Source organism: Orycteropus afer, unplaced genomic scaffold, assembly GCF_000298275.1.
Source record: "Orycteropus afer afer isolate SDZICR_OR568_19922 unplaced genomic scaffold, OryAfe1.0 scaffold00109, whole genome shotgun sequence".
NCBI lineage: Eukaryota > Metazoa > Chordata > Mammalia > Tubulidentata > Orycteropodidae > Orycteropus > Orycteropus afer.
In genome coordinates this window covers 5,802,603-5,828,464 of record NW_006921696.1, presented here as the reverse complement: position 1 = coordinate 5,828,464, position 25,862 = coordinate 5,802,603, and the positions used below count along the sequence as shown (strand labels likewise).

The following is a 25,862-nucleotide window of genomic DNA, read 5'->3' as shown; positions in this document are numbered from 1 at the left end:
TTCAGGACAGATCTTGAAACATCCTTTGTGATGATGAATGCCACACCATTCCTCTTCAAACTGTCATTCCCAGCATAGCAGATCATATGGTTGTCTGATTCAAAGTGGCCAAAACCAATCCACTTCAGCTCACTAATGCCGAGGATAACAATCTTTATGTATTCCATTTCAGTTTTGATAACTTCCAATTTTCCTAGATTCATAATTCATACTTTCCATGTTCTGATTATTAATGGATGTTTGAAGCTGTTTCTCCTTAATTTGAGTGGTGCCACATCAGCAAATGGAGCTCTTGAAAGCTTTACCTTATCCATGTGAGTAAGGCTGAGTTTACTCAGATGATGCAACTCTTTCCCAGTCCTATTTTGAGAGCCTTCTAACCTAACTGGACTATTCATAAAGTTGCATGCTAATGTATCAAACAGTGTTTCTTTGCTATTCATAAGGTTTTCCCTGGCCAATTCTTTGCGAAGTGGATGGCCTCTTCCTTCTTCCTAGTCTGTCTCAGTCTGTAAGCTGGGCTGATACCTGTGCACCATGTGCATCCCACTGGGTTTGAAACACCAGTGGCTCAGCCTTAAAACTCACATCAACACATCACCATGGTAGGACAAACTGACAGACAGGTTTGTCTCCCTGTTGGAAACCTGTCGTACCACCCTTACCTGGGTGACTGCGGCTTACTGCTCCTCTGTCCCGGTTCCTGAGCCTTTTAATCCCCTTTCTCCCACTGTCCCACCCTGCTGCTTTGGGCACGTCTGGGTTCTCTCTCCTCAACTGGATCCACGCAGCTGACTTTGAAGACTAAGGTGTACCTAACTCAAGCCGTGATATTTTCAATCACTTCATATGAAGGAGCCCTGGTAGCATAGTGCCTAAGGCATTTGACTGCTTACCAAGAGGATGGCAATTCAAACCCACAAGCCACTCCTTGGAAGGAAGACTGCACAATCTACTTCCATAGAGATACCTCCTCAGAAACCCACAGAGGGGTTGCTATGACTTGGAACCCACTCAACAGTAGTGAGTTTGGTTTGGTTTTCATATACATATGTATGCTATGATGGATAAGGAAGACTGAGGAAGAATTGATGATTATGACTTGTGGTGTTGGTGAAGAATACTGAAAGTACCATATTGTTGTTGTTGTTATGTGCTGACAAGTCAGACCTGACTCAACAGCGACACCTCCTTGGGTTTCTGAGGCAGTATTATTACGGAAGTAGATTGCCCAACCTTCCTTCCAAGGAGTGGCTGGTGGTTTGAACCAACAGCCCTCTGGTTAGCAGTCAAGTGCCTTAGGCACTACACTACCAGACCTCCTAAAAGTACCATAGACTGCTAAAAAAAAAACCTAACAAATCTGTCCTGGAAGAAGTGCAGCTGGAATGCTCTCTGGAAGTGAGAGACTTCGTCTCACCTACTTTGATCATGTTGTCAGCAGGGACCATTCCTTGGAGAAGGATATCATGCTTGGCAAAGTGGAAGTTCAACTTGGTAAAGTAAAGACATAGATTGACCCAGTGGCTGCAACGATGGGCTCAAGCACAGCAAGGATTGTGAGGATAGCACACAATAGGGTAGTGTTTTGTTCACAGTCGACTAGATGGCACCTAAGAACAACTAATAATGGTAAAATATGTCTGCCTTGAGCATTATCTTCTTTCAAGAACTATCTATATGTGATGAAAATAACAGCAACAGCTCAAATATTAGATAGGAACCTTAAGGGGCAGTGAGTTTATGTTATTGGAGAAGGAACAACTCAGAAAAGGAGGATGAGAATGGCTGTGGAACTTTAAGAATGTAATCAATGTCATTGAATCATACATGTAGAAATGGTTGAATTGGCGTCTGTATATTCTCAACAACAAAAAGAAATTTCTAAACAAAAAAAAAAATTAAATGAGATAATATATGGAAAGCACTTAGCCCAGACTTGGCCTACAAAAGGAACAGATATTATAATAGTTCCTTTCCACATTATGTCCAAAGCTAAGGTGACAACTGCAATTTCCAACAGGCAATAGAACAAATAAAAAGCTGACTAATTTCCCAGAAAACAATTTTTCTCTTCAAAAAAAAATCTTTTCAGAAATAGTAGCTCAACTTTCACTATCTGGTCATAGATCATTCTAATAGTGGGAACTTTGAGGTAAATTAGGAAGGAATTTGCTAATGCAAGCTGGTGTGGGAAATATTTGAGAGCATGTGAGACATTGTGTGTCCTTTAAAATTACACCATGCCTGTGCATATTCTCAAGGAGCTCTGGTGGCATAGTGGATAAGGCATTTGGCTCTTAACCTTAAAGTCAGCAGTTCAAAGCCATCAGAGGTGCCATGGGAGGAAGATGAGACATCTACTTCTGTAAAGATTTACAGCCTTGGAAACCCTATGGGGGTCTCTATGAGTTGGAATTGACTTGATGGCAGTGAGTTTTGGTTTTGTGCATATTCTCAGCTTATATCAAGATGGAGCAGGTAGCCTGCTAGACATGGAGAGTCAAGTAACTTTGGGGACTTGCAGACCTTTGTACAAAGAAGGCACAGTGTTCAATATCATGTAGTCCATGTTCTACATCACCTATTCTAGATAATTTCTAAAAGCTCTCATTTTAAAATTAAAAGAGCTCTTGAGAACGATTAAGATTAAAGATCATTTGTACTTCACTGAAAAATATTTAATCAAAGAGCTTTCCTTCTTATTACCCTAAACAAAGCTGGTAAATTAGAACGTTTGATTCAGTTAAAAGAGCTAGTCATGGGAACTTGGTCAGATTTGAGTAGGATCCTGTTTTGGGGCAGGCAAACAAAAAAGAGAAGACAGAGTATCTGAAGGAACTGAGCAGCAGAAGAAATAAAGTGTGGGAGACAGAAATAACAAACAAGCAAAACTTTCTAGTGTTAACTATCACTTCTGGGGTCACAAGTCAATTTCTATACTTGGCTCCAAAAAATGTCACCAATTAAAATGATAACTGCAGACATCAGTATGAATCCAATGAGGCTGTGTACACAGGGCCTCTCTATGCATGCTAGACATGTAAAACGTGCTGAGTACTAAATGAATAAACAGCTGAATAATGACTGAGCGAAGATTCTCACCTCAAGATCTTTTGTTGCTTGAAAAGTTAATATTTTATAAGTATGTTTGTTATTCACTTGCTTAAAGCTACTAAATTGTCAGTCATAACTGTTAGTATGCATTCTCTACATCTACTACAAAAATACTGTGTGTCTTCAAACATTAATTCCAGAGAGCTCATTTTGTAATGTTTCTAGTGGCTCTGATTACAGATAGTTTTTATTTCTGCCCATTGTTTAAAAATGATCATTTACCTTTATGACATTACTGTCATTTTTGGAGGAGAAACTTTTTCAAGCCAGAACTATCTGACAGAGAACACCCTGCAGTTATCAATCTTATCTCACTGCCCTACTGCTTCACCCTACTCTACTACCCCAAGACAAGCTGTTATCCCAATGCTGACACACCTCCACCAAAAAACAATTCCTCCATGCTACATGGAATTCCCAATCCATCAAAAATAGACTTCATTATATCTTCAGACTCCTTTTGGAATTCTCCCTCAACCTCCTTATTGGCACTAATCACCAGCTTACCTTGTAGGACACTACTTCCTTTCTCCAGATGCTCATTTGTAAAACCAAAATAACCACAAGGCATTACCTAGGCTCTTGTAATTGTTCTTCCACACTCAGAAAATCTCCCCTCCTCTGAGGCTCACTTTATTCAAGTCTACCTTCCTTGTATCTTCCAAGTGCATTTTCAATAGCATTCTTTTTGTACTTAAGTGTGTGGTGTATAGTTTTAAATCTCCAGCCTAACTCCAGCATCCTTTATGAGTTAAATGTCCATGTGGACAATCTACTCAGTCCCTTATTCTTGACTTCTCAAATCTATTTTACTCATGTTCTTCCAGGACACAGACTGGATACTGTCATCATTTGTAACTGTATCTAAAATCCTACCTACCAATGGCAACTCCCTGAGTGTATGCAATGACAACTTCCCCCATTCTTCCACTTCCTTGAATCTTCTAGTCTCTTAACCTCACTTTCTGACAGTAGTATTCACCTTACTTCCTTTCCTAGACACCATATCCATTGTCAATTACTTAAAGGAGCCCAAACCAACATCTTAAAGATACATAATGTAACTGTTTAGTTCCCTATGGCTGCTATAACAAATGATGGAATAGAATTATGAAAACAATAGGAATTTACTATCTTGCAGTTCTGGAGGCTAAAAGCCTAAAGTCTGGCAGGGCTGCACTCCCTCTGGGGCTCAAGAAGAAAATAGCTTCTTCAGTTTCTGTTGGCTGTTGACATTTGTTGGATTCCTTGGCTTGTGGCCGTATCACTCCAATCTCTTTTCAGGCTTCACATCATCTACTTCTCTGTGTTTGTCCTTCAGCTCTTCTGTCTCTTATAAGGACGTTTGTTAACAGATTTAAGACCTATCCAGGTAATCTAGGATGATCTTATTTCAAGATCCTTAGCTTAATTGTATCTGCAAAAGCCCTTTTCTAAATGAGGTAGCATTGACAAGTTCAAAGAATTTGGATATGGACATGTCTTGTGGGGGGCCACCATTCAACCCACTACAATGTCCTAGAAATCCAGAGCCTTAGATCAATTTTACAGTCTATCTTCACTGTTCTTACATCTAAGCAGATGTGTCTGGGTGGGGTGGGGGGTGGTTTGCAGGTATCTAAACATGCAGATCTGTATTACAACTGATGATTTGTTGTTTTCCATAATTATCTGGCCTGCTCCAGCTTATTTTCTCAGCACATTTTCCATTCCTTGACAGCTTTTCCAACATTTGCTTATCTTCATCAGCCCCCTGACCAACTTCTATCTACTTCACACTTGATGGTAAGGCTCTTTCTTAATCCTCTGAGACAACAAGGATTAAAAGGTAAAAAGTTCTTTTCTCTTTGCCTTCCTCCACTCTAAAAACAAACCTACATCTTCATTTCCCCTTCTTCCATGTCTCAAAACTGCCCAACTCTTTCATCAAGTGCCTCTTTTCTACTAATTCTTTCTACTAAGGTAAAGAAATACACAGTCACCAACCCACGGCAGTTAAGGTCACCTTCCCACTCACATGTTACTGAAACTACACATCAAAGGTTACCAATAACCTCCCAGTTGTCAAAGAGAACCATATTGGATACTTAGTGTTCATAAGCAGGAAAACAGCTCTGAGTAGTATATGAATGGAGTCTAGGATCTCCCTTACTTATACTAGATTTGACTGACTGCTCAGTCACAGAGCACGTACCTTCCACACAGCGACAGCCCTCTTGTAGCACCCGAGCATACATATCTACTTTGGACTGAGAGAGGAGCTGGTCCCCAGTCAGGTATGTATTGTGAGAGGAAGCAATGTAGTAGTTGCAGAGGGGCTGATCCATGTCTTGATATACTTCCTGGTGTAGTGGGTTAAATATGTCACAAGCAGGACTACGCATGAAGTTCGTGAAGCCTTTGGAAAAATTGGAGAAACAGTCAAGTACTACAACTTTCAAAGCTTAAGTGCTTAATTGGCTCTAAGAGGGACAAAAGAAGTCAAAGCACTTTCAAAGTGATTATCTTACTGACCCTTAGGATAGTGAATAGCCTTTGGGGAAAAACTGAGGCACATACAGATTTGCTTCAGGTCAAATAGGGAAATGGCACTCATTAGCTACTCATTAGCTAACTAACTAAATCATTCAGTAGCTACTGAACTCAAGCTTTGATCATTCAGTGTGACCTTATAAGTAGAAATAAATAAAGCCTTATTTATACTAAATGCACAATGATCTACCAGCTATTTGATAGGTTAGTACACTGATTTGAAAAAACAGTATTGCCAGTGTGATGGTTGAGGTGTCAGGTCAAGAATCACGCACAGCCTAAATGCAGGCTGTGGTTATTTGACTATGAAATTGGTCTGGTAGCTCTGGTAGCATAGTGGCTAAGACACTTGCCTGCTAACCAGATGGCTGGCGGTTCAAATCCACCAGCCACTCCTCGGAAGGAAGGTTGGGCAATCCTACTTCCGTAGTGATACTGCCTCGGAAACCCAAGAAGGGGTCACTATGAGTCGGGGCCGACTCGACGGCACATAACAACAACAACAATGGCCAGAACATTTTATAACTTTGAATCGGTGCTTAAAGATTATGTTGAAAACCCTGTCATTTTTTCCTACAGTCTTTCAAAACATAATGCCTAGGATAAAAGGCCTTCATTAACATATGAATAAATACAGGAATGACCCACAAGTGTTGTTGTTACTGTTATGTGCAGTCAAGTCAGCCCAACTCATAACGACCCCTCCTTGGGTTTCCCAGGCAGTATCACCACAGGAGTAGGATTACCCAACCTTCCTTCTGAGGAGTGGCTTGTGGGTTTGAGCAGCAGGTCTTCTGGTTAGCAGTCAAGTGCCTTAGGCACTATGCTACCAGAGCTCCTGACCCACAAGTACCTAAGCAGAATGATTATTAGGGTAAATTGTTTCAAGTCTTCAAGAATTTTGTGATAAGATTGTACTTGAAAACATCCACTGAGTCTCTGGAGAAGTTCTTCTTTCCCAACTTTATGTTTATAATTTGTTGTTGTTGTTGTTACGTGCCCTCGAGTTGGCCCAACTCATAGCGACCCCTCCTTGGGTTTCTGAGGCAGTATCACTACAGAAGTAGGATTGCCCAACCTTCCTTCTTGTTGTTGTTGTTACGTGCCCTCGAGTTGGCCCAACTCATAGCGACCCCTCCTTGGGTTTCTGAGGCAGTATCACTACAGAAGTAGGATTGCCCAACCTTCCTTCTGAGGAGTGGCTGGTGGGTTTGAACCGCCAGCCTTCTGGTTAGCAGTCAAGTGCCTTAGGCATTATGCTACCAGAGCTCCTGTTTATAATTTAGGAACCATATTTATTGCTTTATTTTGGGGCCTCACCAAAGAGAAGTGTCATTTCTTAGCACAGAAAAGGCTCCAATGAGTTTATCTTCTCTAGTTGTTTTTAAGAATGGCTTTTGATGATACAAGATTTTTAATGATTCCTGTTTATCTTAATTACACTCACCCCAGAAAGTAAATGTGTATGTTCTAAATGCTGACCTTTTGGTTAGCAGCTGAATGTCTTGACCACTGTACCCCCAGAGCTCCCTATAGGAGAACAAACTCAAACCCACTGCTGCTGAGTCAGATCTGACTTATAGCGACCCCTCCTTAGGTTTCCGAAGTGGTATCATTACAGAAGTAGATTGCCCAACCTTCCTTCCAAGGAGTGGCTGGTGCATTTGAACCACCAGCTTTCTGGGTAGCGGTCAAATGGCTTAAGCACTGTGCCACCAGAGCTCCCTATAGGAGAACAGGAGGCCAGCAATTACAAATGTTAAGATAAGCAATGGTTTTGGATGCTCTTTGGGAAGTTGGTTCCCTAGTAGTCCTTCATTAAGATGACAAGTTCTTCTGGGAAGAGTCTCACCTCAAGTGGCAACCTACAATTTATTTCCCTATATATTTTAAATATATATAACTTACAAATACATGTAATTATATTCATATTATTTATGTATAAGATCCCAATGGCTAGATTATGACCGTATGATTGTAGGGAAATTATTTCATTTCTTTTCACCTCATTTTTATCAACTAAAAATGGCACGGTTGTACTAAATGAGCTTTGTGTTCTAACATTTCAAATGCTATAAACGATGAGAAGTCAGTTACTGAAATTTTTAGAAAAACACATTTACTTTGAAGTCAAGGAGCCCTGGAGGTGCAACAGTTAAGTGTTCATCTGCTAACTGAAAGTTGGCAGTTTGAGTTCACTTAGTGAGTGGCTCCACAGGAGATGGACTTGGTGAACTACTGCTGTAAAGATTAATTGAAAAAAATCCCAATCCATTGCCATTGAATTGATTCCACATTATAGTGACCCTATAGGACAGAGCAGAACTGCTCTCATAGGCCTTATAAGGCTGTAAATCTTTATAGAAGCAGACTGCCTCATCTTTCTTCCAGAGAAGCTTATGGATTCAAACCACAGACCTTTCGGTTGGCAGCTGAGTGCTTAATCACTGCACAACTAGAGCGCCTCTGTAAAAATTACAGCCTAGGAAACACTAAGAGGCAGTTCTGCTCTGTCACTCGTGGTTGCTATGTGTCAAAAATCAACTCAACAACACCCAACAATGTTCATGAAGATAGTTTCTTAGATTACTTTATTTTAAAACTGCATTTCCCTTCATGAAATTATCAGATTGAGGTCATTTCCAAAAAAGTAGTCATTTGAGAAAAGTTCAAATATTTCTCGGCATTCATCATATATAGCAGTATCAAGATGACCTCATTATAGACAAAAATGTTCCTTGTTATTGCAAAAGTAGGAGAAAGCAGTATCACAGCATCTTCTTTGTAGGAAAACATGCTTGTATGGTGAGACTTATCTTTGAATTATCTGTTATTCCACATGTCTCCAGATTTCTATTCATAAAAATGTTGTTAAGACTTAATTTAGTGAACTGAGTTGAGAAATTAAAGAGTATTAGTATTTTACCTTCTATGCCAAGAACATTTTTCACCTTATTTTCTTCCGAAACTTCAAACTTCCTTATGATGTCAAGACAATAGTCTGCTGTCACATTATTCATCTAAACGAAACAGAGCATTAGTAAAATACCTTCAATTTATCTATTAGCCAATAATTTTTTTTTGATTTTATTTCTGGCACATTTTATCTTGTTTTAAAGATAGTGTAATATGGTAGTATAAAAAGATTCATAGATATGGGACATCAAATTTGAGAACTAGTTTTACCTCTAACTAGGTATATAACCTCTCCTTGCCTCATGGCAATTCCATTCATCAATTAGACTAGAGTAAATCTGAATTTCTCCCCTCTGGAACACATTCAAAAATGTGTCTGAGTAACATATAGAATTATACATATTGGCCTATGTAATAAATATAATTATAATGAATACTCTCCTGAAATGAGATCTTATGTTATAGTTTTGCATGAGATATGTATGCCTTTTAAGAAAAATAAAGGTCCACGTTGCCCTACACTACAAAGACATATACTGATTTTTGACACACACTTAATATAGCGCTAAGTGGTCCAATGTGCACTATATGAAGTAACTACAGCTTTTTTACCTTTGGAAGAAAACGATCATGATCTCAGTCTTTTTATGCATCTTTCACATTTAATTGGTGAAAACTGCCCTTCATTTACTAGATAAACATTCTCCATGATGCAATAAAATTAATAAAATAAAATCAATAACCAATACAAATCTGTTGCCAAAAAAGCCACTCACTATAAGCTAGTGCTGTTGTTGTTGCTATGCGCCATTGAGTCAGCCCCGACTCATAGCGACCCCTCCTTGGGTTGCTGAGGCAGTATCACTACAGAAGTAGATTGCCCAACCTTCTTTCCGAGGAGTGGCTGGTGGGTTTGAACCGCCAGCCTTCTGGTTAGCAGTCAAGTGCCTTAGGTACTATGCTACCAGAGCTCCTTTGTTGTTGTTGTTATGTGTCATCAAGTCGGACCCGACTCATAGCGATCCCTCCTTGGGTTTCTGAGGCAGTATCACTACAGAAGTAGATTGCCCCATCTTCCTTCCAAGGAGTGACTGGTGGGTTTGAACCACCAGCCTTCTGGTTAGCAGTCAAATGCCTTAGGCACTATGCTACCAGAGCTCCCCCAGAGCTCCTTAGCTATATGCAATATGAATGTTTCTTATGCAAATGCTGAAGTCTGCTGATCATAAATACATTTAGAAAGAAAATCATTACCTATTAAAACAGTATTTCTAGGTGTATTCTCCTGTGTGACTAACCCTCCACTGAATCATAAGAGCTTTTAACTTCATATAATAGTTATTTTTACATACATCTAGTCATTTCTGCTAGCTATAAATTCTTAGACCCATTTCCGATTGGGTGCCTAGCATTATAAACTACTGAACTGATATGTAAATATCACATGTCCATTTACATAAAAAGTAGAAAAGTCTACATGGGATTTTTTTAAATTACAGTTAAATGACTATGAGAACTGCATATTTAATAAGTGTCTGTGGTACTTATGTTTGTATGTAAACTTGGCTGGACCTGGTTGAATGGCTGGGCAGCTGGTTGTAGTTATTCCCCATGATGAGACTGGCAATCAACTCCATGGTGGAATCTACCACAAGTAGCTGCCTTTGGGATGTGGTCTGCTTCCTGTATATAAGGAGAAGCCTTGGGAATGGTCTCTAGCCTATGGTACACTTGGACCCTGCATGTAGCTGTGTCGCTGTTCAGCAGCCTACATGCTCTGCTAACCTTGGGACTTACAATGGACTTGAATGAATGGCCTGCCATGTGGTTTGGTAACATCAGAACTGTGCCATTTTATTTATCGACCTTGGCCTTATTAGCCTCAGCAGTCAGTAGCTGCCTGAGTGAAGAAAAGCCTCTAGCTTCAGTGGGCTGGGAGCAAGAGGCAGAGCTGAAGCCCAAGGTTGAGGGGCTTTCACACAGCCCCTAGAGCCTGGCACTTTGAACTTGGACTTTAAGCCTCCAAACTGTGAGAGAATAAACTCCTGTTTGTTAAGGCCATACCATTTGTGGTATATTTTTGTCAGAATGGCACTAGATAACCAGAAGAGTGTCTCAGATGTTCCATGAGCTACATGCAGAATCATTCTTCACCATATTCTTAGCTAGAATACTCATGGACAGAGTACCCAATATAGAAGGTGTAAAAGAAACTCTTAGATTTTATAACAGTACTCTGGGATAAGGTCATATTTGTTGATAAATACATTTTCAACGATTTTTTTTAAGAACCACCTACATAAAAATAACAATAACATCACTGACAATGCTATAAGTTATACTTTAATACTATAACAATTTTTAAAAATAAAAATCCATTAAAAAATTACACCAAGGTCCTAGTTAAATGTAACATTGTAGAAATCATCTAAAAATCCTAATACAATGGAACTCCATCCTGTGAAGAAAAATGGAAAAACTGCAGTCCAAGGGCACAGATGGTGCTTTTATACTGCTTCTATTATACACAATGACATGATAGCAGCAGGCACTAACAGGTTAAGTATAACTATTCCCAATTATGGTAGAGCTATTAGCAGTTGTTCACTGATGTTGGTCAATCTTAGAAGAGCTAACTGATAATTTTAAAATAAAACAAATTTATTTTGAGACTTTTATAAATTTTCTCAAACTATGTAGAATCACTAGAGCTGCTGTTGTTATATATGTACTGTTGAGTCACACCCAACTCATAGCAACCCCTCCTTGGGTTTTCTGAGGCAGTATCTCTACGGAAGTAGATTGCCCAACCTTCCTTCTAAGGAGTGGCTGGTGGGTTTGAACTGTCACCCTTCTGATTAGAAGTCAAGTGTCTTAGGCACTATGCTACCAGAGCTCCTAATCACTAGAGCTAGAAATCACAAATATAAAAGTAAAAACGTAATTTTTCACAATTGGCTACATATTTCCAGGCCTCTTACTTTGTCAGATTACTTCTAGACCAGCAGCTATCCCAGACATAGAGACTATACTCTTAAGTTAAGATCAAAATAAAGAAGCAAAAATAGTGTCTATGAAACATGAGAAGTGAACAACGGGAATGTTTGTCATCAATGATGTCATAACATTGCAAGGATTTAAAGAGTCTTATTCTAAAAAGTATGCTATTAGCAACCCCAACAACTAACCTAGCAAAAAGCATAGACAAATACAAATAAACATCAAAGCTCCATGATCTCAGTTCTCCACATTTACAGATACGAACAACCCAGGGAACCAAACCAAGGGCCATCCAAGTCCACAGCAGGCTTGCTACCCTATTGTAAAATGGTTCCTTTATGTGTCTTTTTGCCTTGGTTCTTTGGATAAACAGCTTAAGAGATTTTTTTTTCCCTAAACCCTGAGGAGTTACCTTTGCTCTAGTTTTCTCCTCCAAGGGGTTTTTTACTTTTTTCCAGGTTGTTTGACATTTCCTGAGGAAGTTGTAAACCACTGGTCTTTGCATCCTGCCCTGGGCTATACCCCGATTTGTGGTTTTCATGCACTTGCAGGGATCAGTCAATATACAATATATGCAACTGAATTGTGCATACAATATATGCACGAGAACTTACTATAGCCTACTATGCAAATGAAGTACCTGTGGCCTACCAAGCGGGGCTGGTCAGTTTGTGGGCCAGGTAGGAGGGTATGCCTTGAAACTGAGATTTTCCAGACAGGAAGCAGACAAGCAGAAGGAAGAAAGGAGAGAGAAGAAAGAAGCAGCAGAGACAGTGGAGGCAAGGAACCTCCTAAAAGAGCTGTAACATGGGTCAAGGTCTGTAACACTGAAGACAGCAACAGGCCCAGAAAGGTCCCTGCAGCAGAGTTGGTGGTGACAAATGGCAGGGCCAAGAGGAGACTGCCCTGAGATGGTCAGAGAGGAGCCAGTCATCAGGGGGCAGAGAAGAGGCCTGCACAACTGAGGGGGGGGGGGGGTGTAGCAGAGAGAAGGGCCTGCTTGCTTTTATAGTCATGAGAGAAGCTAAGGGAGCTGTCCTGCACTGAAGAAGGGAGGAATGTGCTGTCCTTGGGGGAGCCTTCCAGACTTTGCCTCCATGCCTCCTGTTCCTAATGCTAAGTTGTACTTTGTTATCTTCTCAATAAGCCACTTAACTGTAAGTAGTTTGTGAGTTCTGTGTGGTCATTGAAATGGATTATCAATGCAGAGGAGAAGTAGAGAGTGCTTGGGTGAGGTGGGGGGGAATGGCTGGTGTCAGAATTGGTAAAACAGTTGGAGAATGAGGTATGTCTGATCACCATCTCACAGGGATCAGCTTTGGGCTGATCTTGATTTTCATGATCCCGCATGGATTTAGACAGGTTCTGATGTTACTGCTTACAACATTTTACTCACCCTCAATATGAAAAATGGCCCTGAAATTTCTCAGAATTCTCCATCACACATTACTTCTGTTTCACTTTTCTGAGCCAAATGTGTCATTGTGTAATCTATTCACTGCTAGCCTTTCTGCACTGTTAAGTGTGGAGCAGCGTGTCTCATCTGTTTTCCATCCATTCAAGAACACAGAGGTTACAAACCAGTTACCATCTAATTGAATCCAACTCATGGAGATGCCACGTGTATCAGAATAGAACTACACTCCGTCAGTGGCTGATTTTTTGGAAGCAGATAGCCAAACCTTTCTTCCAAAATCAAACCACCAACTTTCAGCTAGTAGTCAAGTGCACTCACCATGTGTTCCACCCAGGGTCTCCACACAAAGGTGGTGGTTGTTGTTGTGTTGTTGTTATGTGTCGTGGAGTCAGACCCGACTCATAGCAACCCCTCCTTGGGTTTCCGAGGCAGTATCACTACAGATAGTAGATTGTCCCATCTTCCTTCCTAGGAGTGGCTAGTGGGTTTGACCGTCAGCCTTCTGGTTAGCAGTCAAGTGCCTTAGGCACTACGCTATCAGAGCTCCCACAACACAAAGGTTAGCAAGAGAAAATAACAATGAAAAGCTAGGTGAGGCAGCTAGCACAACATTGATCTCTGGAGCTAGACTGCTGTGCTCAAAGCCTAGCTTATATGATTAATAGAGACCCTCAGCTAGTCACTTAACCTCTCTGTGGCTACTTTAGAAGGAGGTCTGATGACACACTGGTTAAGGTATTGGGTTGCTAACCAGAAAGTCACTGGTTGGAACCCACCTGCCACTCCTAGGGAGAAAGGTGAAACGGTCTGCTTCTGTAAGGATTTACAGCCTTGGAAACCCTATGGGAGCAGTTCAACTCTGTCCTATAGGTTCGCTATGAATCAGAATCAACTCAGTGGCAGAGGGTTTGGTTTTGGTGGCTACTTTACAATGTAATAGTGATGATTAAATGAATCAATATCCATAAGAACAACATGTGGCACCAAAAAGGCAACAGCAAGCAAACACTGCTGTGGAGTTAGATCCAAATCATAGCGACCCCTCCTTGGGTTTCCCTGACAGAATCACTACAGAAGTAGATTGCCCAAACTTCCTTCTGAGGCAGTGTATGCTAATGTTAGTGAGTCAGTTTTATGGTTGTAATGAACATTACATGCTTAGACAACATCACTGGGAAAAGTAAAACCCTTCAGGAATAATTTCTTTAATGAAACAGCAACATAATAGGTGTGGTATTTTGATCTAAAGTCCATTCAGACCCACACTCTAACAGTGACATTTAAAAGCACCAATGAATAATGATACAGGAAGCTAATCTTATAAGCCAGAATTTTATTTTCAATTACATTTCTCGAAGGTTCCATCATCTCTTAAATGCAATACTTACGTTTTAGGAAAATCTAACTCTTCTAAACAGTTTATTTAATAGAATTTAAATTTATTTCAGAGGAAAGAAGCTCTAGTATATGACTGTTTTTCACCTTTTGAAAGAACACATGTTATTGTTAATTTTTTCCAAACTAATTGCATAATGACTAATGCATCCTTTGAGTAACGTTTATAATCTTACTATAGTCAGAGGTCCACATTACCAGGTACAACCTGAAAATACCATAAATAAGTGAAACCACACTCCAAGGAACTGTACTGACCCTGGGAGGCTTTGAACAGCTCATTAATTCATATGTTATAGCCTAAAATATTTATCACAAGTAATCTGAAATATAAATAACTGCTCACACACACACACAAAAGGACAAAACTGATAAAAATCTTAGGTACCATGGCAAGACTCAGTTCATTTTGCTGCTATTCAGTTTACTAGGGCATTGTAGGGAAACGGATGTAGGGAAACTGATCAGGACTCAGGTAGAATACCAGGAGCCCATAGATCTAAACTAAACAAAAAAATCAAAACACTGTCACAGAGAAAGAAACAGACAAAGAAAGACAAAAGAAGAAAAAGGCACTGTCATCGTAAGATAAAGCCAACTACCAGTGAGGTCAAAATATGTTTCTAGTTCAAGATATAAATAAAATGTATTAACAAAAAACACTACATTTAAAAAATATTTGTTGAATTGGTGAAAATCTCAGTAGTCATTCCAGGAAGATTATGAATTTAATAGGGGAAAAAATCCACTTTCTATCAAAATTCAGGTATTAAGTATTGACTCTTTTTCTTTTTCTCTGCTATTTTATTTATATATTTATTTTTTGTTGTAAAATATTTCAAACAGAAACTAAGACTAGTACAATGAACCCCCATGTGCCCATAACCTAGCTTCAAGAACTATCAACTAATAACACTCTGCCGTGGAGTCAAACCCAACTCATAGCAACTCCACCTTGGGTTTCTGAGGCAGTATATCTACAGAAGTAGATTGCCCAATTTTCCTTTCCAGGAGTGGCTGGTGGGTTTGAACCACCAGCCTTCTGCTTAGCAGTCAAATGCCTTAGGCGCTGCACCACCAGAGTTCCCTATCAACTAATAGCTAATCTTATTTCTTTCTTTCTTTTTTAAATTCCTTCACCCATATGAAACCTGTCTCTTAATTATCCATCCATTTTCCCTCCCTTCCCCTCCCTCCAATGTAAGGGTGGACTCCTAGAGTAAGGAGCTCTGGTGGTGTAGGGGTTAAAGCATTTGGCTACTAACCAAAAGGCTGGTGGTTCAAACTCACCAACAATTTCATAAGAGAAAGATGAGGCAGTCTCTCCCATAAAGATTTATAATCTTGGAAATTTTACATGATAGTTCAACTCTGTCCCATAGGATGGCAATGACTTAGAAGTAACTTGATGGCAGTGGGTGTTTGATTTGGTTTCTTAATCCAGCAAAATCTCTTAATAATGAAATTTGAAATGCTCATTGCTTAGCCCCCCTTCTTCCCTCATCTCCTGTTCTCATTAGTGTCTTATGATGGTTAATTTTATGTGTCAACTTGGTTAGACTAGGGTACCCAGTTGTTTGGTCAACATCTCATCTTGTTGAGGACATTTCCCTCCTTCTTCAGGGAATGGTCCTATCTGACAACATGACCAAAGTAGGTGATACAAAGTCTGGCCATTCTTGCTTCCAAGGAGCATTCTGGCTGCACTTCTCCAGGATAGCTTTATTAGATCTTTTAGCAGGCCATGGTACTTTTAGCATTCTTTGCCAGCACCACAACTTAAAAACATGAACTCTTCTTCAGGCTTCTTTATTCATTGTCCAGCTCTCACATGCATATGAGGCAATTGAAAATAACATGGTTTGTGTCTGGTGCATCTTAGTCCTCAAGAAGACATCTTTGCTCTTCAGCACTTGAAAGAGGTCCTTTGCAGCCGATTTGCTCCATGCTATATGTCGTCTGATGTCTTGACTGCTGGTTCCATCGGTGTCAATTGTAGATCCAACAATATGAAGTCTTTGACAACTTCAATATTCTCTCCATTTACCATGATGCTGCTTATAGGTCCAGTTGTGAGGATTTTTGTTTTCTTTTTCGTAGTATTAATCTTCTAGGTTTCTATCTGTAAATTTTGTATCATTTCTAATTTTTCATTTATTTTGTCATTTTGTTCTTGTATTTTCTTCCAAAATTCTTCTAGGGTTTTGTCTGTGTTTTTCTCAATTATGTCAGTGTTTTCCTTGATCTATCTCTCAATCCTTTGAAGATACCTAAATATAATTCTTTTGAATTCCTTATCAGGGAGTTTCAATGCTGCTTCTTCCTCAGGGATGTGTCCTGGGTCTGTATCCTGTCTGTATCCTGCTCCCTTGTTTCTACCACTTTATCTTGCTTCTTTGTTTGGACTGTGATGGTCCCTTGTCTCTGAGAGATTGTGACATTGTTGTATTTAGACCTCTGTTAACTTTCCAGTTGTTGGCGTAGGAAATGTTCTTGTGGTTCCCGGCAAGTTAAGCTTATTTTTAAGTCTCTGGAATCTGGGAGAATGCTGTTGCTTCAATATATCCAAAATAATCAAACTGCTTGTAAACATTCAAAATGGCTGCACCATCCAGACAGGCAAAAGTCCACAGCTCAGCCCACCTTCCTCTTCGCTTCTTCCACTTTTATTCACCAACCACCAGTGTCATCCTCCATGCAGCCCCTGGCTAGCAGGGCCAGTTTTTAGGTTAATTTTTAGGTCCTAACACCACTTGGCAATATCCAAGCTGTCTGTGCTGTCAGGATCACTGACAGACTGCAGTTCCATACATCTCCTTTTTTGGTGTTTGCATACAAGTTCTTCTACTAGTTGGAGTTTAGTCCACTTCTATATCCTTCCCTTCAAAGCTTGGGCTCCAGGATTATCTTCTGTATCTCTGCTAATTATTTTCCCTTTTCTTTGAAGGAAAGGGTCTGTCCAGTCTGTCTGCCTATTCCATCAAATTACTTATTAAACACATTTTCAACCAATGCCCATGTTTTCCATCCTTCTTTCTCTCTTACTTTCAGAAGTATCACCTGAACTTTAGTTCCTGAGGTTTTCTGGGGTTCTGATGGATAAAAGGAGTCCCTGGGTAGTGTAAACAGTAACACATCCAACTGTTAACCAAAAGGTTGAAAGTTTTTACCCAAAGGTGCTTTGGAAGAAAGCCCTGTAATCTACTTCTGAAAAATCAGCCATTGAAAACTCTATGGAGTACAGTTTCGCTCACACACATGGGGTCACCATGAGTCAGAGTTGATACAAGGGAAGCTGGTGGTTATCTAGTTAAATGGAGCTGCTTTGTGGCCTCTCACTCTGCAGGCATGGGTTGGTGCTCCCTGGTCTCCTTTAGGTGCAGTAGATTTAAAAATTTTGTTATTCTGTTATTCTGGCCTCCTCTCCTGTTTTTTTTTTTTGTTTTTTTTTTCGCTGGGCCTCTTTGGTTTTACACAGAGGAGAAACAAAAAGTACCCTTATTGTATTTTGGGTAATTTCAGAAGGGCGTGGAAAAACATCTCTAAGTGAATGTTCATTCAATTTTCAACTGAATAAGACAATTACAATAATGATTTGCCTGCCCAAAATGGTTACTTCTAACTGATCTTAAAATTAAATTATAAATATCACAGCCTTTGAATAGATGACTGTTCCAAAGAAAATGTCATTTGGGAACTGTACTGAAGGCAGAAGTATTACACAATATAATTACCTTGAAAAGTTTCTCAACTGCCTTAATTGTAAATAATTAAGCAATATTATACAGGAATTCAGAAACAGTTCTTACAGAAAGATTATTATGATGAGTAAAATGCTAAATAAAATAAAAGTACATTAGCACCAAAAAGGGGTAGTTATAAACAAAGAAAAGTCTGTAATTGTTTCTCATAAGATGGTGCGATTAGAATGACTGTGACCCTCACCAAACCATTCTGGATTCAATGAAGGGTAATGAAGGGAGAAGGCACAAGGGCGATTTGCAATTAGATCAGAAATATCCCAGAAATATTTTAGCATGAAAAAAAGAATTGTCAAAGTTTTGAAACACTACAAAAGGTTAATGTATGGCAGAGGGAAGAGAAATTTACAATTAAAAAAATGACATTCTAGCATAAGAACAGAAGAGCTATGGAAACACATTTCTATATTTGCATATTTCAGAGGAAAGCTGTTTTGTCTTATCTATAAAGGAAGCCTTTGCTCTTAGTAATAGCTAGAAGGTTTTTCAGACTAATAGAGTGTTTCAACATCCCTGCCTTTTCTTCCTCCCTTCCCAATCCATAAGAAACAAAAGGATAAAAGGAAGATGGTGGTGCTTGCTGTTCCACTCATGGCAAGCCCATATGTACAAGGTTTGAACCACCAAACTTTCAGCTTGTGTTGTTGTTTTTATTTGTTATTAGGTACTGTCCAGTCAATTCCAACTCATAGTGACCCTACACATAACAGAACAAAACACTGCCCGGTCCTGTGCCATCCTCACAATCCTTGTTACGCTTGAGTCTGTTGCTGCAACCACTGTGTCAATCCATCTCATTGAGGGTCTTCTCCTTTTTCTCTGACCCTCTACTTTGTTGTTATTTCATAGTTAGGTGCTGACAAATCATCTCTGACTCACAGCAACCTGATGCACAGCAGAACAAAATACCCGGTCCCACAGGAGCTTCACAATCCCTGCTATACTTGAGCCCATCACCACAGCCACTATGTCAATCCAGCTCATTTAGAGTCTTCCCATCCTTCATTGAACCTCCACCTTACCAAGCATGACATCCTTTTCCAGGGAATGGTCCCTACTGACGACATGACCAAAGTAGACAAGATGAAGTCTGGCCATTCTCACTTCCAAGGAGCATTCCAGCTGCACTTCCTCCAGGACAGATTTGTTAGATCTTTTAAGTCCATGGTACTTTCAGCTTTCTTCACCAGCACCACAACTCAAAAGCATCAACTTTTCTTCAGTCTTTCTAATTCATTGTCCAGCTTTCACATGCATATGAGGTGACTGAAAAAGTTGTGGCTTGTGTCAGGTGCAACTCAGCCTCAAGGAGACATCTTTGCTTTTCAGCACTTGAAAGAGATCCTTTGCAGCCAATTTCCCCAGTGCAATATGTCATCTGATGTCCTGACTGCTGCTTCCATTGGTGTCAATTGTAGAACCAAGCAATATGAAGTCTTTGACAAATTCCATTTTTTCTCCGTTTATCATGATGCTGCTTATAGGTCCATTTGTGAGGATTTTTGTTTTCTTTATATTGAGATGTAATCCATACTGCAGACTGTATTCTTCAATCTTCATCAGGAAGTGCTTCAAGTCATCCTCACTTTCATACAACAAGCAAAGTTGTCCTCTAATCCTGATGCCATGTTCTTCTTCATATAGTCCAGCTCCTCAGATTATTTCCTCAGCATACAAATTGAATAAATATGGTGGAAGGATACAACTCTGACACACTCCATTCTTGATTTTAAACCATGTAGTGTCCCCTTGTTCTGTTCGAACAACAGCCTCCTGGTCTGTGCACAGATTTCTCATGAGTACAATTAAGTGCTCTAGAATTCCCATTCTTCTCAATGTTACTCATAATTTGTTATGATCCACACAATCAAATGCTTTTGCATAGTCGATAAAAGAAGTAAAAAATCTTTCTGGTATTCTTTGCTTTGAGCCAAGATCCATCTGATATCAGCAAAGATATCCCTCGTTCCTCATCCTCTTCTGAATCCAGCTTGCACCTCTGGAAGTTCTCTGTCAATATACTGCTGCAACTGTTTTTAAATTATCTTCAGTAAGATTTTATTTGCATGTGATATTAATGATATTGTTCCATCATTTCCACATTCTGTGGAATCACCTCTCTGGACTGGGTACAAATATGGATCTCTTCCAGTCAGTTGGCCAGGTAGCTGTCTTCCAAATCTCTTGGCATAAACAAGTTGAGTGCCTCCAGTGGGGCATCTGTTTGCTGAAACATCTCAATAGGTATTCCATCAATTCCCGGAACCTTGTTCTTCACCACTTCCTTCAGTGCAGCTTCAACTTCTTCCCTCAGTACCATTGGTTCTTGGTCATATGCCACCTCCTGAATGGATGAAGATTGACCAGATTTTTTGGTACAGTGACTCTATATATTCCTTTGATCTTCTTTTGATGCTTCCTGCATCATTCAATATTTTGTCCATAGAATCTTTCAATATTGCAACACAAGGCTTTAATTCTTTCCTCAGTTCTTTCAGCTTGAGAAATGCCGAGCGTATTCTTCCCTTTTGGTTTTCAAACTCCAGGTCTTTGCATATTTCATTATAGTAATTGGCTTTGTCCACTTGAGCTGCTCTTTGAAATCTTCTATTCAGCTCTTTTATCTTGTCATTTCTTCCATTTGCTTTAGCTTCTCTCCACTCAAGGGCAAGTTTCAGAGTCTCTTTTGACATCCATTTTGGTCTTTTCTTCCTTTCTCATCTTTGTAATGACCTCTTGCTTTCTTCATGGATGATGTTCTTGATGTCATCCTATAATTCTTCTGGTTTTTGGTCATTGGTGTTTACTTCATCAAATCTATTCTTTAGATGGTCTCTAAATTCAGGAGGGATATATTCAAGATCATACTTTGGCTCTCTTGGACTTGTTTTCATTGTCTTTAACTTCGAATTGAACTTGTATGTGAGCAGTTGATGGTTTGTTCCACAATCAGCTCCTGACCTTGTTTTGGCTGAAGATATTGAGTTTTTCCATTGCCTCTTGCCACAGATATAGTCAATCTGACTCCTGTGTACTACATCTGGTGAAGTCCATGTGCATAGCCACCATTTGTGTTGTTGAAAAAAGGTATTTGCAATGAATAAGTCGTTGATCTTGCAAAATTCTATCATGCGATCTCCTGCATTATTTATGTCACCAAGGCCAAATTTTTCAACTACCAGTGATTCTTCTTTGTTTCTAACTTTTGCATTCCAGTCATCACTTATAATTAACATGTCTTGATTTCATGTTCAGTCAATTTCAGACTGCAGAAGTTGATATAAATCTTCAATTTCCTCATCTTTGGCCTTGGTGGTTGGTGCATAAATTTGAATAGTAGTAGTAGTAACTGGTTTTCCTTGTAGGAACACGGATATTATTCTATCACTGACAGCACTGTGCTGCAGGACAGATCTTGAAACATCCTTTATGATGATGAATGCCATGCCATTCCTCTTCAAATTGTCATTGCCAGCATAGTACATCATATGGTTGTCAATTTGAAATTTGTCAATTTCAGCTCACTAATGCCTAGTGAGGCATGCATTATGTATTCCATTTCATTTTTTACAACTTCCAATTTTCCTGCATTCATACTTTGTAAATTCCATGTCCCAATTATTAATGGATGTTTGCAGCTGTTTCTCCTCAATTTGAGTCATGCCACATCAGCAAATGGAGGTCCTAAGAGCTTTAGTTTATCCATATCATTAATGTCAGTTCTACTCTGAGGATGCAGCTTCTTCCCAGTCATATTCTGAGTGTCTTCCAACATAAGGGGCTCATCTTCCTGCACTATATCGAACAATGTTTCCAGGCTATTCATAAAGTTGCCTAGTGATGTATCAGACAGTCTTTCTCTGCTATTCATAAGGTTCTCCCTGGCCAGTTCTTTGACATGTGGATGGCCTATTCCTTTCTCCTTGTCTGTAAGCTGCATTGAAACCTGTGTACCACATGCAACCCTGCTGGTGTTTGACACACTGGAGGCACAGCCTCAAGCCTCACAGTAAAACTCAAGCCACCACAGTAGGACAAACTGACAGACAAATTTGTCTCCCTTAGCTGTTCAAAACCTCTCTGCCCTCCCCTTACCTGGGCCCTATGGCTCTATCTCATCCTCAGCTTTTCCCCCACTTCCTCCATCTTGGGGTGGGGCCTATTATCTCCCTCCCTTTATTTAGATCCTGCAGCTCTACTTTACCAAGCATGATATCAGCTAGTATCAAGCACTTAACCATTTGCATCACCTAAGACTCTTCAAAAGGAGAATTGTTGTTGTTGTTTGCCATGGAGTCGCCCCGACTCATAGCGACCTCTCCTTGGGTTTCCAAGGCAGTATCACTACGGAAGTAGGGAGAATAGAAGCTTATTAAGAAGGGAAGCTGAGAAGCAGGATGGGGAAATAAAAGCAAATTATCAGTCCTGAACCACAACTCTCTGCAAAGGGTCAAACTGAAACAATACTCATCCCCAATATCAAGAAATGAATAGGAACTGCAGTGTAGTAAATTGCATAGTGTGGCTTTTCTAGCCATAAGTGTTTGTAAATTCTCTGGTAGAATTTGCCATGAGCAACCGAGTAGCTCCTAATTATTAAAGTTATCCACCTCAGGTATTTCTGTTGAGTGGCACAAAGCAATCTTCTGGGAATTCTCTCTCTCTCAGATGTATAGAATTCTGATGTTGGGATTGGTTAGTTTGGCCACACTGCCAGACTCAAAAGGAGGCCTTCTAGAGGCAAATGGAGTCTCTGACTGCTGGCTGAGAAAGACATGCTGCTAAGAGAAACGCGCTCCTGAGAGACTGCACTTGTTGAGAGAGAGACATAAAAGACACACACTGCTGAGACAGAGATGTGAGACACATGCTGAGAGACATGAGAGACACGCTGCTGAGAGAGAGACATGAGAGGCACGCACTCCTGAGAGACAGATGCAAGAAACATGTACTTCCGAGAAAGCAATGTGCTACTGAGACTGCCAGGTGCTAAGGGAGACAGCCAGCTGTGAGAGACGGAGTGCTTTTCTAAACTTGAATTGTAGCCTATTGTTTCCCTAATAAACCCCATAATCTGTGAATTCTTTGTGGCCACTGTAGAGAATTATCAAACCCAGCAGAGAGGTGGTAGGTGCTGTGGGAGGAACAGTTGGTGAAAGGGCTGGAGGGAGGCAGCATGTCTGGCCTTGTAGGAATAGACCTTAGGCTACTGATGGTGATTCTGTCTTCTTCTTGTGGGGTTAGAGGAGGTCAGAAGATGCAGCCTCCTTGCCTCCTTTGAAGTAACTCTGAAGAGAAATAGGTGGTTCTTTGGCAAACATGAGGCAAGGAGGGGGAGGGGGAGCTATAAGGAAAAAATCTCAACCAAACTTGGTGCTTTGAAACCAAACACTGGTGGATTTTTATCTGTGGATATAGGAAAATGATGAAAGAGTAACTGAGGCCAGCTGGTTTCCTCCTTAACTAGAACCTCTTCGTGAGAATTTCCTTTATCATATCCATATTTGAAGGACAGAGTCCTAATTAGACAGCAATTAGACCTGTCAATGACATAAATTCAATTTTCACATTGTCAGTAAATTAAAAATCTGACCCATGGGCCAATATTTATTTTCACCTAATCCTTGACAACATGTGTGGCCCACAGTGATAGTTCATTTCATAACTGAGTAAACCTATAAAAATTGAATACACATAAGATTGTCTACACCAATCTTATGCCATCAGAAACTACTGAATTACTATTACATGAATTGTCAAATCCTCTTGGAACAGTCCCATTGTAAAAATTCAGTTTTAAAGCTTAAAACAGAACTCTTGACTAATGACTCCCTTGCTACATATACAGGTGTGTCCAATTTCCCCCTGTTTTAAAGAATGCCAAAATGCACAAGTTTATAACTCATTTTTTTCTGTACCTGCTTAATTATTTCCTTAGGATAAATTATGATCAGTAAATTGCTTGGCTAAAGCTTTATAAGTAATAATGTTTTTGTTAGGAATAAAGCTGTCTTATAGAAAGACTGGATCAATTCATAGCTTCACTGAAAATAGAAAAAAATTGACACATTTGGTAATATTTTTTTTACCTTTACTGATTTGATGGGTGAAAATGGTGTCTTGATTGTGTTTTACACTTTTTAATTACTAATGAAGGGTGAAGATTTTTCATAGGTTTCCCTTTGTGTGAATTTTTTTCAAATGTTTTGTATATTTTTCTATTAGAGTATTTTTTTTCTCTCACTGGTTTATGAGATCATTGTCCATGTTAGGGAAATTCAATCTTCTTTTTTTTATGTTACAAATATGTTTCTAATTTATGCTTGATTTTAATTTTATGATGCTTAATATATTTGATGATATATATAAATGAAAGTTTTCAATATATTAATATTTTTCTTTTTGGTTTTTGCCTCTTGCTGTATGACAATTTTTTAATAAATTTTTTAAAATTTCTTTCAGGTCATGTCCATGTACAGCTTCAAGCTAATTTAGGAAATTAAATGGATACATCTGCCAGGGGCAGATGGCACAGAACACTGGCTTCTGTTTTCCCCAACTAAAACTGACTGGCAGAATGTCAACACAACAAAGAGAAAAAGGGAAGAAACCCTTTAGCAAGTAGCATCCTCTATTCCTATTCAAATGATTTGGGCTAATTCCACTGGCCCAAATGAATTTGAAATCAGTAGCTTTAAACACTTTAATTTTAATTCCTCACATTGCTGCACTTCTGAATAGCTGTCAAAGGGCTTTCATATTTATCATTTGTCAATCCCCAACTAGCATTGTGAGACAGGAAAGGCAGATACCATTTTCACTCTAGACAGATCAGGGAACCAAAGCCAGGAAACAATAATGATTGATCTGCCCAAGATTATCCAACCCAGGCTTCCTGTTTGTGTTAGGAATAAAGTTGCCTGGTCTCAGCCTCTTTCCACCTCACTATGAAGGCCTTTCCAGGTAAGAATGGAGAAATAGTTATAAAAGCAGGAAACTGAAGAGTAGAGATGGTATGTTTTTTGTTTAAAAAATAAAAATTTTTCCATGTCCATTTTCTGTCTTACAGTTATTTTGTTACCAAATTTCCACCTTTGACAAATTATCAAACTAACTGAAATAAGTGATTTTGCTCAAATATTTTGCTGATGCTATCAGCATTCTTAATTCTTAAGACGTAATTCTTAAGAAACTAAAAACAAAGTTCACTAAAGCTCAATCTTTTACTACTAAAATGTATGTGATTGTGGTAACATGGTAAAGTGAAAGATTACCAAGAGGTGAAATAGGAAAAAATTCTAGTCATGTATAGAATTTAACAACAAAGTATTATAATAGCTCTGCGCTATTAAATAAACATCATCATACATTGAACAGATAATATGCCAGGCAACACATAGTGGATTTCACCTGTATCTCATTTAATCCTCACACTAGTCTTGCAAAAGCCATGTTACTACCAAAAGTATTTTATAACTCACAAAATCAAGGATGAAAGCTTAAATAATAGTGATCATAGTCACAGAGTAAGCAAGGCTGTGTATCATGGTCTAGTCAATCACATTCTACCATGGTCTAAACTCACTGCTGTGGAGTCGATTTCAATTCATAGCGACCCCTCCTTGGGATTCCAAGGCGGTATCACTATGGAAGTAGATTGCCCAACCTTCCTTCCAAGGAGTGGCTAGTGGGTTTGAACCACCAGCCTTCTGGTTAGCAGTCAA

General features: G+C 39.4%; 1 protein-coding gene across 1 annotated transcript in view; it reads right to left on the bottom strand.

Moving 5' to 3' along the window:
* Positions 1 to 25,862, bottom strand: part of PLCH1 (phospholipase C eta 1) — a 330,067-nt gene that overhangs the window by 109,395 nt on the left and 194,810 nt on the right. The window contains exons 6-7 of the mRNA XM_007943576.2: positions 8,576 to 8,669; positions 5,312 to 5,515 (exon numbers count right to left, since the gene is read on the bottom strand). Coding sequence (XP_007941767.2) covers positions 5,312 to 5,515; positions 8,576 to 8,669 — 298 coding nt within the window. The remainder of the gene's footprint in view (positions 1 to 5,311; positions 5,516 to 8,575; positions 8,670 to 25,862) is intronic.